The sequence below is a fragment of the Pseudorasbora parva genome, chromosome 5, assembly GCF_024679245.1.
Source record: "Pseudorasbora parva isolate DD20220531a chromosome 5, ASM2467924v1, whole genome shotgun sequence".
Lineage (NCBI taxonomy): Eukaryota > Metazoa > Chordata > Actinopteri > Cypriniformes > Gobionidae > Pseudorasbora > Pseudorasbora parva.
The window spans coordinates 45,468,393-45,485,189 of record NC_090176.1 but is presented as its reverse complement, the minus strand read 5'-3'; the positions used below and the strand labels follow the sequence as shown (position 1 = coordinate 45,485,189).

At 37.4% G+C, this 16,797-nt stretch overlaps 1 protein-coding gene across 3 annotated transcripts in view; it reads right to left on the bottom strand.

Annotated features, from left to right (window-relative positions):
* The window catches only part of slc4a3 (solute carrier family 4 member 3), a 379,295-nt gene that overhangs the window by 281,153 nt on the left and 81,345 nt on the right, over positions 1 to 16,797 (bottom strand). For 2 of the 3 annotated variants that reach the window (XM_067444496.1, XM_067444495.1), the window contains exons 10-18: positions 11,342 to 11,525; positions 9,478 to 9,580; positions 9,098 to 9,282; positions 5,534 to 5,756; positions 5,227 to 5,445; positions 4,592 to 4,740; positions 4,248 to 4,442; positions 2,902 to 3,105; positions 183 to 272 (exon numbers count right to left, since the gene is read on the bottom strand). In XM_067444496.1, the coding sequence (XP_067300597.1) occupies positions 183 to 272; positions 2,902 to 3,105; positions 4,248 to 4,442; positions 4,592 to 4,740; positions 5,227 to 5,445; positions 5,534 to 5,756; positions 9,098 to 9,282; positions 9,478 to 9,580; positions 11,342 to 11,525 (1,552 nt within the window). The remainder of the gene's footprint in view (positions 1 to 182; positions 273 to 2,901; positions 3,106 to 4,247; positions 4,443 to 4,591; positions 4,741 to 5,226; positions 5,446 to 5,533; positions 5,757 to 9,097; positions 9,283 to 9,477; positions 9,581 to 11,341; positions 11,526 to 16,797) is intronic. The other variant, XM_067444497.1, reaches the window with a different exon arrangement.

The window sequence follows — 16,797 nt, the reverse complement described above, 5'->3', positions numbered from 1 at the left end:
ATATCCCAGAGATCCCAGGCTTCATTGGTTACAGTGCTCTGCCAAACCAGCCACACTGTAATACAGACTCGGAAGAAATCTGGCTCCAATTACAGGCCAGTACTTAATAAGAAGAGTACGTTGGGAGCGGAGTTTCTTTGTAGTAATATACAATGCACGTGAGAGTGCAAGAGTGTGGTTACCTGTGTGTATGTCTCAGGGATGGTGCAGTCCACCAGCACGGAGATCAGTATAGAGATAGGAATCCCGAAATCACCAATGATTCGTCTGGCCTTTGATGATGACAGGTGATACACGCGCACACACACACACACACACACACAAACACACACACACACAAACAGAGGATGGCAAACTTTAGTCAGCTCAAAATGTTTGCCACAAGGAATCATAATTGCAAAAAAAATGTATGTTTGCAATCAGAATTTTTATTGTTTTTCACTAAAAACATAATTAAAATGAAATTATTTATTTGAAAAGCAAAATTGTATAAATATAAATGCCTTCATATAATTTTAATTCATATATGAATTCATTAATTTTTAATTCATACACTATTTTGCCAAAAGTTTTGGGATGCCTACATGCGCATGACCTTTAATGACATTCTTAATCCGTAGTGTTTAATATGAAATTGGCCCACACTTTGCAGCTATAACAGCGTTAACTCTTCCTTTACACTTCTTAGTTTTTGACCATTCTTCTAGAAGCGCGTTTGTGAGCTTAGGCACTGATGTTAGATGAGATTGCCTGGCTCGCAGTCTCTGCTCTAATTCATCCCAAAGGTCTTATATCAGGTTGAGTTCAGAACTCTGTGCAGGCCAGTCAAATTCATCCACACCAAACTGATCCATGCCTTTATGGACATTGCTTCATGCATTGGTGAACAGTCATTTTGGAACAGGAAGGGGCCATACCTAAACCTTGCCCACAAAGTTGGGAGCATTAAATTGTCCGAAATGTCTTGGCATGCTGAAACATCAAGAGTTCCTTTCACTGGAATTAGGGGACCAAGCCCAACCCCTGACAAACAACCCCACACCCTAATCCCCCCTCCACCAAACATTACATTTGGAACAATGCAGTCAGAGGAGTACGGATCCAGACTCGTCCATAGGATTGCCAGACAGAAAAGCATGATTCATCACTCCAGAGATTCATCACTGCTCAAGAGTCCAGTGGCGGCATTTTTATATCACTGCATCCGACGCTTTGCATTGCACTTGGTGATGTAATTGGATGCAACTGCTCGGCCATGGAAACACATTCCATGAAGCTCTCTACACACTGTTCTGGCTGAGCTGCTGTTGTTCCAATTGCTTCCACTTTGTTACAATAACACTAACAGTTGACCATAGAATATTTAGTAGTGAAGAAATTTCACGAATGGACTTACTGCACAGGTGGCAAACTATAACGGCAACATGCTTGATTTCACTGAGCTCCTGAGAGCGACCCATTCTTTCACAAATGTTTGTAGAAGCGTCTGCATGCCTAGGTGCTTGATTTTATACACCTGTGGCCATAGAAGTGATTGGAACACCTGAATTCAATCCTTTAGTAGGGTGTTTTGACAATATAGTGTATCAATCTATACTCTTCGCCTCATAATGACAAAGCAACAAAAAAAAATAAAAAAAAGATTTGTGACAACTTGCTAATTTATTTAAAAGGAAAAACTGAAATAAGTACATTGCATAAGGATTCGTACCCTTAATTCAGTACTAAGTTAAAGCACTTTTAGAGCCTCAAGTCTTTTTGAGTATTATGTGACAAGCTTTGCACATCTGCATTTGGTAATTTTCTACCATTCTTCTTCTCAGATCCTCTCAAGCTCTGTCAGGCTGGATGTCTGTCAGTGGACAGCCATTTTCAGGTTTCTCCAAAGATCAAGGCTCTGGCTGGGATGCTCAATGCAAGCCACTCTTGCACTGTCTTAGAAGTGTGCTTTGTCCTTTGGGAAGCATTAGGCTGATACCCCTTGAGCTGATGTTGCCACCACCACGTTTTATCATTGGGATGGTATTGTACAGGTAATGAGCAGCGCCAAATTTACTCCAGACGTGATACATGGAACTGAGGTACATCAATCTGAGAGTCCTAAAGGTGATTTTTGTGCAAATTCCAAATTACCGTGCATTTTCACTGAGGAGAGGATTGAGTCTGGCCACTCTGATATAAAGCCCAGATTGGTGGAGTGCTGCAGTGATGTGTTTGTCCTTCTGTAAGTTTCATACATGATCATGGAGCTCAACCGGAGTGATCATTATGGAGGCTACATGGTTCTGTGAACCTTCAATGCAGAAGACATTTTTTGTAGTCTTCCCCAGATCTGATCTGTGTCTAGACACAATCTTGTCTCCAAGTGCTACATGCAGTTATTTTGATCTCATGGGTTATTTTTTTGCTCTGATATGCATTTTCAGCTGTTAGACCTTTTATTGAGGGGGTGTATATTTCCAAATCATGTCCGTTTAATTGAAATTGCCACAGGTGAATGTCAGGTGAAATTAATTGAATGTCCCTGAGCTACATTTCAAGTGTTCCAGAAAAGGGTATGGATACTTATTTCAGGTTTTTATTTTTATTTTATTTTTTATAAATTTGCAAAGTTATAATAAACCTGTGTTGTTGTTGTTATTGTTTTGCTTTGTAATTATGGTGCATGGAGTGAAGATGGATGTTAATCAAAGTAATTTAAAGCAGTTTAGTTTAAGGCTGAAACATAAAATGTGACAAAAATGAAGGTATGCACATATATAATAGCTTAGTGTGAATAATAGATTGAAATTGCTTGCTTGCTTCTATTGATTCATTTACTTAACTACTATATATTGCCGGAAGACAAGAAAAAAAATGGTGATTATGGAAATTATGTAATATTTTATGCACACTATATACCTTTCCACCAAGGAATCTGCTGTTACGAAATTTTCGCAGAAAGAAGGCCACAAAGAAGGTTCCCATCATGAGCACTAAAGACAGCAGGGCTGTGTTGGGCTGGTTGAGGATGGGTTCCCCAGTCACACTGTGCCCTTGAGGGTCTATGGGTTTGAAGGCAGGAGCTGTAGGGTAGCTCTTCATCAGAGGGTGCTCTTGAAACACCTGGGGGAAGAGAACACATTTATTTATTTAACCCTCGTTTGGATTCAAGCAACTGATAAATGAATACATGCAAACAGGTTTCTTCAAACCTTACAGTAACAGAAAACTACCAATAGCATTCAATAACTTTGTTTCTTGCTGTCTACTGCCTTACATGGAGAGCATCCTAAGTGAAAATCAGTCCCTGTGCCAGGACACAAACTGCAAAGCTTCCCTTGAATTTGTCAAAAATAAGACAGCTTCCTTTTAAAATCTTCCAATCTACACATCTGAAGTACACCTAGGATGCCTTAAAGGGTTATCTCAACCAAAATTTAAAATGATCCTGTAATTTACTCACCCTCAAGTCATCCTAAATGTATATGACTTTCTTCTTTCAGCCAAACACAATTGGAGTTATATTAAAAAATACTCTGGCTATTCCAAGCTTTATAATAGGAGTGAACGTTACCCTAGATTTTGAATCCAAAAAAATCACACCTTTCCATCATAAAAGTAAACCATATGGTTAATAGGGTTAATAAAGACCTTCTGAAGAAAAGTGATGCTTTTTGTAAGAATATATCCATATGTATCACTGGCTTCTAGTAACTGCTGTTTGCAAGTCGATCGGGGTGTAGTATTAGCGTAAGCTTAGGTGAGCATAGATGCCTCTCGTGGTTCCAACAAACTCAAGCTCCTTTGGCATTTCTCTTTAAAAATTCTAACTCGTGACCAGTGTTGTTTTGCTCTATCCTCTGTTCTTCCGGGTTCGTCAGTACATCAGGTGTCGGGTCAGAGGTCAATCTTCTGCTGAAACTTGACTTGCGTACAGGTATTACCAGAGGCCAGTGATTATAGTTTATAAAGTTAGTATAGTATAAGTATGGAGCCGTATGGATTACTTTCATGATGGCTGGATGCACTTTTTTGGGCATCAAATTTTGGGCTCCCATTCTTTCCCATTATAAAGCTTCAAAGAGCCAGAATATGTTTTAACAGGTTATAACTCTGATTGTGTTTGGCTTAAAGAAGAAAGTCATATAGACCTAGGATGGCTTGAGCGTGAGTCTAACTAACCTTTAACTAACTTTAAAATGCTATCTATGTAGGATGCTCACTAGGTTTTGCACATGCTGGTATTGGCGACATTAAATCTGTACCTTAATTAGTTTAGAGAAGGTTTCAAAGATGAAAATGAGAGAGATGAGAAACGCAAAAATCTCCTGGGTGAAAGGGGAGATGTAGCGCACGAGGAAGCTCCCCTCAGCTGCCACGATGACCAAAACAATAAAGATGAGCCAGAACCCGATCCACACTCGGCCTGTGAGATATTCAAAGCCCTGCGCCTGGCAGAACTGATAATGAGGAAGAACAAAGGAGCGATTAGGAAAGATAGCAAAAGAAAAAAGAGAGGAACAGGGAGATAGAAAGGCAGACCAATGTTAATGTAATGAAACTATCTCATTTTCTTGTAATATTTGAACCATGAGGACAAAAAAAGTACCTTATAAAAAGCCTCCTCAAAGACCAAAAGTGGTCCAGAGAAGCCAATTATGAGTAAGGGCTGTCCTGCTAGCAGAGAGAACAGCACACCCACTGTCGCCGTGGAGATGATGAGCTCAGAGACTCCCATCATGCCTTGTGTCTTCTCACCTAAATAAATGGGAATATGAAGTATGAAATTATACTATGGAAGCCTATTACGGCTAGACTAGAAAAAGAAATCATGCTCTGATAAATCACAATCATAATTATGACATAAATAATTGAAATTTTGACTTTATGTGTCATAATTCTGAAATTAAAAATCGAAATGATGACATAAAAATCATAATCATGTGATAAAAAATAAAAATTGACAAATCAAAATGAAGATTCATTATGACAAAAAGTTGAAACTGTGACATAAAAAGTAAATTATGATATACATTATGAGATGCTAATCATAATTGACAGAAAAAAGGCATTGCTGAATTTCAAACTCATAATGAATTTTTATCTCATATTTGTTACAAAAATTCAGTTATGAGATTAAAAAATCATTAATATGACACGTCATTTATGATATAAAAGTCAAAATTATGACACACTAACTCGTAATTCTGACTCTTTATCTCATAGCTTCGCTGTCCCACTTGCCTAATAAACCTCCAAAGGTGATAGTGGGCGAAAGAGCAGCAAAATAAATGAAAATGACAGCAGCAAAACATTGGGTGTCCATGGCGTCCTTCAGGTCGCTTATGTAGCGCGGATAACGGCGACGAATATCATGGATCAGACCCCCAAAGGGAATGCCAGAGCGCTTGAGAGGGTCAACATCAAACTGATCCTCTTCCTCCTGTTCATCCGTACTCACGTCTATAACACACAGGGTACAGGTCAACGTTAACAGAACAGATAAACATGAAAATATTAAACACGCATACGACTGTTATATCTATTGCACCTTTGGTCTCCTGCTCAGCTCCTGTAACAGTACTGCCACATTTTTTGTACTCCCTCTCTTTGCGTTTACGTAGCATCTGTTTCTGGAAGGACGCCACGGTCTTCAGCAGGTCTTTTCCTTCGACATCCGATGGTGGAATTACAATACTGCAGTCTAAGAACTCATTTATTCCATTAAGCAGGTCCTGTCGGTCATCGGCAAAGTATGCTACCTCGTGAAAGTTCTGTGGAAGGTCAGGAAAAACTGAAACTAAGTGGTTTACAAGATACAAGTAGATTGAATTGTTTAGCAACTTTTGACCAGTTGGTTGGAGTCTTCTCATTAAGCCATAATGCCCCTGTTTACACCTGGTATTAAGATGCGTTATGGTCGATTGGTTCACAAGTGGACGACGCTAAATACAGGAGTAAATTGAGTCTAAAACATTTTGAGCTTGTCTTTTGACCACTTCCAAATGTAGTCCAAAACGCATTCAGAAGGATTGCTTTCTTAGTGTAAAAGCTCATGTGGTTGAATGTGTTTGAACGCGTGTTCGAATGCAAATGACCGGGTACTCTCTGGCTACTGAACTAATGCGTTAACATTATTTAAATGTTGTCGATTGGAGACCCAAGTTTGGTTTGAAGACTAAAAACGTACCGAGCCCAATGTTCTTTCCCCATTCCTGATTTTTAACAGGCGCTAACTGTGTTCGACATCCTCCCTTACATCTCCCCCTCTCTCTCTCATTTCTGTCAATAGGTGGGAGGGGAAGATGTGAGGGAGGAGGTTTCAGCCGGGACTTTTTACTGCGCCGAGTCGGAGTACTCTCAGAAGTGCTATTCCACCATGCATAGTTCTCCTTTTTAATCCGCTTAGAAAAGTGCCATGTTTTATTTTATGTCATCATACTTGATCGTTCAACTGTAAGTGTAACTGTTTTTAAATAGGTGGAAACATGGAGGTGTTTGGTCGCTTCTAACTTGATCTCTGTTTGGTACCATAGTGAATGAACTGGGCTTAATGGGCTAAGCTAAATGCTATCAGATCGTCACGCGCGTCAGAGAGATTAGGAGCACGCACTGAGACGAGAGAGGTATGTATCAACTCGTTTTAGTTAAAGGGGGGGTGAAATGCTGTTTCATGCATACTGAGCTTTTTACACTGTTAAAGACTTGGATTCCCATCCTAAACATAGTCAAAGTTTCAAAAACTAATGTTGGACGTTTGATGGAGTATTTCTGTGTCAAAAATACTCCTTCCGGTTTCCCACAAGTTTCGGATAGTTTTTTTCGAGTATGGCTCGGCTTGACGTTAATAGAACGGAAGGTCCTTGTATGGGCCGTACGGGCTCTTCTCCCGGTAGGGTGCGCTCGCGTGACTAGAGCAAGGAAATGCACGGCCATAAACACTGCTCTCAGCTGCAGATCCAGTCGTCCGTGAACACTAATGTCGGTTATAGTCCGCGCCGTGCTCCACTTCATTCCTCCACATTAAGCGACTTTAACGCTTCAGGACAGCATTCCAGGAAGGCAGCTCTGCATTTGAACCGTTTTGAACGCAGAAATGCTTCAGTCGCATCTCAAAGTGGATCACCACACTCCAAGAAGTGTGTTTTTGACGGAGCCGTCCCAGCGATAAAGGTTCGGTCCTGCTTTGGAAGCAGCCGGTGAGTAAAACTGCTTCAAATGTCTGTGCTGTTGCTTATCGTCGCGTATGTAAACATCAGTAAACGACACGATCGCGTGCTTCGTCATTCAAATGCGCTAACGGACTTCATTGCTGTTCTATGTAACTTATAACGTTACACTACTCTGACGTGCAAAACCGTTTTGCTTGCTACTAAGGTTTGGTCGCATACTATAGTCCATAAACCGAATCATGTCATGTTGACAGGCCTCTAAATACAGTACATACCACAGAGACGGACGTCCTGCTGTTGCTGTTTCTATTTCAGCCTCCAAATGTGATTCTGGATCATATCTATTAGCTGAGATCGATAGCCATGGGTTTCTCCGCGTTTGAGGACGTCACCGCTTTGCGCGCTCGTCATTCTTTAGCTCCGCCCACACGATACGCCTCCAGGCGCTCGGTTTTTTCCGGAAAGACTCGGTACAGCCCATATTTCTTTTACAAATATAATAAAACTAAAGACTTTTCGGAGATATGAAGTATGCAATACTACTCTATAGGTACTCAAGATTGACATGAGATTGACTGAAACTGAGTGTTTCACCCCCCCCCCCCCCCTTTAAGGGAATAACATAGTTTAATATAAAAAAGCGGTGAAGTATCCCTTTAAAACACCAAGTGTAAATGGGTATGTGTCTCCCTCATCTACTTGTGATCCAATCAACCAAAATGCATCTTAATACCAGGTGTAAACAGGGCCAATGACACAAGAAAAATATTATGTCAAATTGCATCAGCAATTGAAATCAAACATCTTTATGGATTTTTGTGAGGCTTGGTATAAAGATCACCTAAACCAGTTTTGTCCTATCTTGTCCTATCCTATCTAACAACATATTTCAGTAAAAATCTGTGGACAGGTCATAATTTAAAACAAAAGGGGTATAATTTAACAGAATGGAGGAATATGAGTAAACCACAATCAAGGAATTCTGAAGCTATGATTTAATTTGCCATTAAAACCGTACACTTGGGACATGATGGCAGTGATACACACAACGTTTTGCTTCAGTTTACCAAAGCGTTGGTGAAATATAGGCAGATCTTTTCTGTTTGGAGGCTTTTCTATAAACATTTTTTACATATTTATTGGAGAATGGGAAAGAATAGCCAAAGTCCATTTTTGTGTGGTTTGGTCTGAATATTGTCTTAAACAGTTTTGGAGAAGATTGGACAAAATTTGAAGCAGAAATACCTATAAAAACATAAAATGTAAAATGGTGGCCAGTTAATAAGGTGAAACTTGACAAATGGGGTATTGTTTGACTTACTCGAGGTATATGAGTAAACCAGAAGAGTAATTTTAGGCCAAGACATTTGGATTTCATTTTTATGTCATGAAACTGTTTAAACCCTCTTAGGACATGATAACACTGATATCCCAAAAAAAATCCCAATTTGCCTAAGCTCAGGGTGCTCATTTCTCTTCCTGGATATCTTAATTGGCTGGTTCAAGTGTGTCTGATAAACTTTGCAGGAAGGTAGATCTCCAGGAACAGGAATGAGCGGAGATAAATGCTCTATTCCTGTTTGGCAGATCTACCACAAAATTCATTACAGATTTATAGAAGAATATAAAAAATGCATGGCTGGGTCCCAAGATCATCTGACACTATTCTGGAGAAGATTGGGGAAAATTTATAGGTGGTAGTTTAAAAAAGTATTGGTTACAATCTAAAATGGTAAAAAAAAAAAAAATCTAGCCAGAAATGTAACTAAACTGAACTGACCCAAGAATCATACAAAAACCTAACACTGGTTCTCAACCAGGGCGCCGTGGTCCAGTAGGATTTAAATATTTAAAATAAAACAAAGCAAGCATTAAAATAAGGTAAAACAACTAAAAATCAAGACATTTCTCATGATTCATATTGTATGATTCTGAAGATGAACCTTATCAGACATTAGGGTTGAGAAGGAGCGTCCAATCTCATGATAGTCCATGTTGGTCTGCGTGGGGCCCAACAGCACAAAGATGAACCGAACCGGGACGGGGACTTCCAGAACGGACTCTAGCAGGACAGCCTCGTTCAGCCGGACAAAGGCCATCGCGGGCTTCTCCAGGAACTCCACGCACCCTATAAACACATTTAGTGTGGTAAAAATCCAAAACCACACAAACAGGGATCCAGAGACAGAAATCAAACACAACAGAAAGCATTAATCTTTGCTTAGCTGACTGAGGCATTATTGGAAAACTCTGGTGTGATGACTCAACGTCATCTCTGGACCTGAAAACAACAAACGTTGGAACGAAATGCTCCTTAGCTTACCCACTAAGACCACAGTGGCCTCGGCATCCTTGGGAATCTTTGCCAAGAGTTTCATAGATCTGGCGGCAGCATGTCCCTCAGCTGGGACAGGGTGGAGGCTTTTCTTTTGTTGACAGAAGAAAATAGTTAGTGCCATTTGAACGCCACACATCAGCCTCAAGCTGTGGCAGAAAAGCTTTGGCAGATAGCGCATGCATAGCTGCCCTCACTTCGATTGTTTATTGTTCCATACGACCGTTTCGTTCATGTGTTCGGGTGACAGGGTGCAAGTATGTTTCGTGAATTTTAACGAACCATTGTGTCTGTTTTGCATCACCGAGCAGCACAAATCTAAACCTACAGACCCAGGTGACAAAGTAAAAAAAGCAAATGGTAAATCACTTCACATCAATTTAAATTCAAATCAATTTAACACAATACGTCTTCACTTTTTATATGGGCTGTTTCGAATGTGCCAACATTTTTAGCCATGGGGAACATTCATAGTTTCACAGCTAATGTATCAAGAGTTTAACTGGAAGCACCTGTAAACTCACTATTACACTTAATCCTGCACATGTGGCAGACCAACTTACATGATCCAAGCATTAGGAGTGCATCTAACCAGGCCCAGACCGAATGTGCACATGCATTTTCACTGTAAAAAATATTTTTTTGCTTTGTATTTTTTAAATATATATTTATATATCGACAGTAACACTTTTATTGGTAGCTGAAAGCATAATTGAATAAGTAAGAAGAAAAAAAGAAAAAAAGAAAGGATTATATATATATATATATATATATATATATATATATATATATATATATATATATATATATATATATATATATATATATATATATATATATATATATATATATATATATATATATATATATATATATATATATATATATATATATATATACTTAGCTGGTTTAGCCGGTTTCCTTAAAGGGTTAGTTTACCCAAAAATGAAATTGATGTCAATAATGACCCTAATGTTGTTCCACAATCGTAAGACCTCCGTTCATCTTCAGAACGCAGTTTAAGATATTTTATATTTAGTCCGACGGCGTATTCAAGTCTATGCACACTATACTGTCCATGTCCAGAAAGGGAATAAAAACATCATCAAAGTAGTCCATATGTGACATCAGTTAGTTCATTAGAATCTCTTGAAGCATCGAAAATACATTTTGGTCCAAAAATAACAAAAACTACGACTTTATTCAGCATATTCTTCTCTTCCGGTTTTGCTTTCAATCCTCATTCCTCAAACATAGATTTTAACGGTTATGAATGTTTTTTTATAGTTCAAGAGATTCTAATGAACTAAATGATGTCACATATGGACTACTTTGATGATCTTTTTATTACCTTTCTGGACATGGACAGTACAGTGTGCATAGACTTGCATACGCTCTCGGTCTAAATATAAAATATCTTAAACTGGGTCTAATGGGTGTGGAACAACATGTAATGACCTAAATTTCATTTTTGGGTGAACTTACCCTTTAAGCTGATATTTAGGTTTTATTGGTCAACCCAGCCTAACCAGATGACAAGTATCCAAACACCTCTAAAATATTAAAACAAACCAGCCTGGCCAGATTTGTGGTCAACTAAGACCAGCAAACCACTGCAGGCAAGTTTAAGGTATTTTTTTCTCAGTAGAGAGTTTTAGCCAACAAAACATATAAATTATATTGCTTAGCCTTTAGAGCAATGCATACTGAATGGACCAAGTGTTACCACCACATGGAGGTCAAAGATGGTGTCTTTCAAGTGAACACCACTGTAACAATAAACTTGGCAGCAATTTTCTGGAAGCCTGCATGATCACTACAACATGCACACAACAAGAAGCAAGCAACTCACAAACAATGCCACAAACACCTCTTTGTCATGTTCTGCCGCTTTGCTGTCGTGCATCTCCTCCTGGTCCTGGGACACCAGAGGCAGGCTGGTGTCGTGAACATGATTGTGGTTGTGACGGAAGCCGCTCAGGCTGTTGACAGAGTGGTTCCGATGGAAAAGGCCCTCTTTCTCATCATTGGGGTGACTGGGCAAGAGAAAGCATTTTGTGAAATGTCATGTGAGAATGTTCAATGCATCCAGACATCAAAAAAAAAAAAAAACTTAAATAAGATATATGTAAAACAGCATAATATAATTAATTAAAATAAATAAATAAAAATATTATTTAAAAAAAAAAACATAAATAATAAAGTGTCAAAAGAACAGACTTCGGTACCAAGTCAGTAGGCTACTGAAATTTTCACGAGCTCAACATCTCTGATTGGCCATAGTGTTCACAAGCTTTATAATATAATATAATATAATATAATATAATATAATATAATATAATATAATATAATATAATATAATATAATATAATATAATATAATATAATATAATATAATATAATATAATATAATATAATATAATATATTATAATATAATATAATAATATAATATAATATAATATAATATAATATAATATATAATATAATATAATAAATACACTTGTTTTGAGGATTGTAAAATATTTTTATATATAAGATATAAATACTGATTAAGAAAATATGAAGATTTCTCTGTTCTATAAACATCAGGCATTGAAGGCATGGCTCACAAAAAATAAATGTCTCATTATTTATTAATTCTCTTTTTTTCATTTATCTTTATTAAACAAACAAAAAACAGCAGAAATGAGTAAGTAAATCATATGGGTCATTTGACAAGAGGGTGAATAAATGACAGTATTTTCATTTTCTTTTTGGGTGAACTATGTCTTTAATAGTGGAAATGTTATGACTTCTTTAATCTGTCAAGCTACTCGAGTCCATTTGTTCTCCTCTGTGAGACAAATATCCCTGCTCTTGTGTTTATTTAGCTCCACGGCTACAGCAATTTCCTTGCTTATCAATGTCCAAAAAGGCAATTTTCCATCTTCGCTTGCAATATTTGCAGAGCAAACACAAAACCCAACATGTCAGGATATCAGAATCCAAACTGCAAAACCAAACCGCATTCCCTGTTCGCTCAAAGAAACACGTGCCAAAGCAATCAGTAAAAAACGCTTAAGACAACAGAAAAGCAACATGCGGCTAGATAACATCAGGGAATATTTAAACAGAATTCGAACTCTAAAAATCGACCACAGAGGTAGTCCAGTGAATTAATAAATGCCTTTATTGTTTTTTTTCACAAAAAGACTAATCTTGGTTTGCTCTGGGTGCTCTATGTGTACTGAAAACAGTGAAGACTAAAGAGTGGCTGGCCTGCTTTGTACACACGTCACCACGGCCGTGTCCAGCGGTTGACATCGGCGGACTCATTATTACACTTTATTTGAGATCTTTTTACGCTCCAGCCAAACTGGTCAAAGAAAGGTTCTCAAACAGAAGGTGTGACATTCAATTGTGTTTGAAAACATTCCCAAATCTTGAGTAACTATAATGGCCTAACTATAATGGCCTAAGAGCACCTTGATGTATTTTTTTCCACATTACAAAGACATTTTTGGTGACACATTTTCCCATGGAAAGCTGCATTTGAGAGAGGTTTTATATAGTTTCTGACTTCATTATGTGTTAGTAGTTTGTTTTATAGTCTGGCAGAGTGAAAAACTCATCTCTGAGCAGTTCCAATGTCCCTTAACTGAAAGAAAAAGACAACAAAAGGTACAAAAGCTGTACAATTTTGTTCCTTTTAGGTTCTAATATGTACACTTTTGTAAGGTACCAGCATGCACCCTTTAAAGTGTATCTTTTGAAAAGGTGTTTTTTTTTCTGAGGGTGAAGCGATGCCAAAAGAGATGCCAAAATTTGTATGCCAACATTATATATATATATATATATATATATATATATATATATATATATATATATATATATATATATATATATATATATATATATATACATTGTAAAAAAATATTTAGAAAAAAGTTATCTGGTTGCCTTAAAATTTAGTGTTCATTGAAATTACATTTTTGTGTTAACACAATGAACATTTTTTGAGATTCAACTACCTTTATTAAAATATTATTAAAAGGTTTTGTAATCATATTGGGTAATTGTGTGTGTTTTATTTCTGATGACGCAGTGAAACATGCCAAATAGTGCTATTTTCATGATTTATCAAATTTTTAATGTGGTTCAGAAACAATAATATTTTGAGTTTCTATTTATTAAACTAAATTCCTAATTTCAATAAACTCAAAATTTTAAGGCAACCAGGTTACTTACTTTTTTAAGTTAAACCAACAAAAACCAGCAATTTTTTTACAGTGTATATATTTGCATTATACACAACCATTTTTTATGTTTTTGGAAGAAGTTTCAGTAACACTTTCTCTAAAGCTCATGCCTATAATGCATTATAGCCCCATTTATATTTATTTATAAGTAAGTATTATTAATCCATAAATATATTTATAAAGACTCATTAAGACCTGTACGGCATTATAAGAACAGTTATAGTTCATTAGTTACATTAACTAATAAACAACTTAAAATGTATAATGAGTGCATCTTTATGATTTATTCACATTTGCTTTATTGCATCCTATTTTTCACTTTACTTAAAGCCAACAATAATATATTTATAAATGTTAGTAACTGTATTATTACTCACAGTAAGTACACAACACGGCTATTAATAACAATATATTTACTTATTTGACAGAAATCTGAATGACTAAAAATGTATTGTAACTATAATATAATAACAATATAGTAATGCAGGATGCATCTTTAAAAAATAAATCAGTGTATAATGGATTATGAGCTTGTGCATTTAAAAAGCAAATGCATGACTTATAAGTTATAAAAATAATATTAATGTAATTATAACTTATAATATAGTATAGGTATCAATAAGTCTTTATAAATATTTTTATAGAAAAGTAATACTTACTTATGCGTATAAATGGGGCTATAATTCATTATAAGCATGGGCTTCATGTTGACATGTTGTTATTGGCCTGAAGCTCCGCCCTCCACCTATCTACCAATCACGAAGTCAGGATTGTTTCGGCATCTGGGTTGCCAGATCTGCTCTAGTTACCACAGCTGCAGATACAAACATTCCTGCTGGTCCTAGAGCCAATCTGGCAACCTCGAGTCAGGGGGAGGGGGAGGGGGATACACCGCTCTACAGTCATTTGAAAGTGATTGCAGTACCAGTTTTGGCCACAATCTTACATACACTTCCTTTAAAAATTTCCATCTTCCAACCATTATTTCCACCCACATTTCTGTAGTGGCGGCCATGCGATATTAATTCGGTTAGCAGCAGAATATTAATTATTTTGGCTAGGCAAGTCTGGAAAAGATTTGAGAGCAATTGGATATACTGTGGCTATGAAAAATTCAAATTGGACTACTTTTATGCCTCTTTTTGGAGCTTAAAGGCCTGTTCTCCCCAAGAATGATAATTATACAAAATAACTATGAAGTATTAATGCAAAGAGGTTTAAAAAGGCACATCTTCAAACCATTAATTCAACCCACATTTCTGTACGGGGGGCCATGCGATATTAATTCTGTTAGCAGTAGCACTCAGGTAGAGTAGCATTCTGACCTCAGAGTGTGATCCTGCGGCTGAGCAGAGCTTAACAAAGAAAACACACAGCACTTCACAATCCTTTAAGAAAGGAGGCCTGTCTGAGCCATACTAAATACTGCATCTATACAGCTCCAATTTAAAATAGTCCTTATTTTAAGCAAGGTAATAGAAGCACAGTGAATGGGTTACAGGAATAAATCACCCAAAATCGAAAACTGACCCCCATGTCACTCTGACCCTGTAAAATGATGAATGTGTCAGCTAAAAAGTGCACGAAAATGTAGATGGCCATTCTCCAGGAAAACACCTTAAAAGCCTCATAAAAAGAGTCTGTTACTTGCGTGCTATACTTCAAGTCTTCTGAGATCATGAAGTTTTTAATCTCTTTTGCACTAGGGTTGAAACTAAAACCATAAAAAAAAGACAGTTGTGTTGCTTAAATAATTGCTAATTCAAATAAAATGTGACCCTGGACCAAAAAAACAGTCATAAGGGTACATTTTTTTAAACAGTATTTGGCCAAGAAACAACTATTTGAATATCTGGAATCTGAGGATGCAAAAAAGATCTAAATATTGAGAAAATTGCCTTTAAAGGTGTCCAAATGAAAAAATATTTACGCTAACATGGAACATGAGCTTTACTTAATATAATGATTTTTGGCACAAAAGAAAAATCAATCATTTTGATCCATATAATGTATTGTTGGCTATTGCCACAAATATACCTGTTAGACTTATGACTGGTTTTGTGGTCCAGGGTCACAAATATAAAAAAATATTTAACATTTTATTTCAGCTATTTTCCCCTTTTCATTTAGGTTAAGATAAAAAATAAAACTGAAATTACAGTTAATTAAAAACTACATAGACATTAGCAGCACTTGGCTACTTTTGCTCTCGGGGTCCCCCTACAGTTTGGAAAAAATAATGTCCTCAACTACTGTCGTGAGCTGTCATCCTACAACAGGGGATGCCATCGCGCGTGCATTTGTTGACATGACAACCCCGATAGCCCTGAACTAGTGATGCGTGGTTCGTCTCATAACCCCCGGACCCCGTATGTCTATTTAATGGTCGTGGGTGCGCGGCGTGTTGTAAAAATATATACAGTGGTGCGGTGCGGGCCAAATAACTTCATAAAAGCGTCCCGCGGGTCGGTGCAGCACTAACAGTTCCCCTGAACACTGCAAGAGGAGTTCTTCTGGCGTCGCGTGTGAAATGTCTTCATCCCAGGTAACGTTACAGTCCGTGGCATATGTTTCAGCATGTCATATGAATATAATTTCATGGGTTTTATTTTTTTCAAACGCCAAATAATCACGATGCTCACGTTTACAAGCCAGCGTCATTATAGTAGTCTATTGGTTACCGTTTTACAGAATCTATATGATACTTCAGTTCAATGTTTGAGTGGTAGCTCACCGTAACAAGCAGGACAGCATCGGTCGGGCACGCCTCCTTCAGCTCACGCCGACAAGCAAACGCTGGTCACATGTTGATCCTCGTCCTGCCTTTAATCCCATCACTTTTTCATTTCATCTTATTGCTTTCCTCCAACAAAACCTTTTCTTTCTTATTTGTCTCTGCTGCTTCGGACATGACTATATTATCCGACGAACAAAGTTGGGCTCGCACGTCCGAATGTAAGGAAGTGTGTGTGTTGGTGGAAGTGACGTATATGCCGTAAAGCAGTCGAATTTTGTAGTTCTTTTTTTTTCTCGGGTTACTACCCGAAACCCGAAGTTTAAAAGTACGATT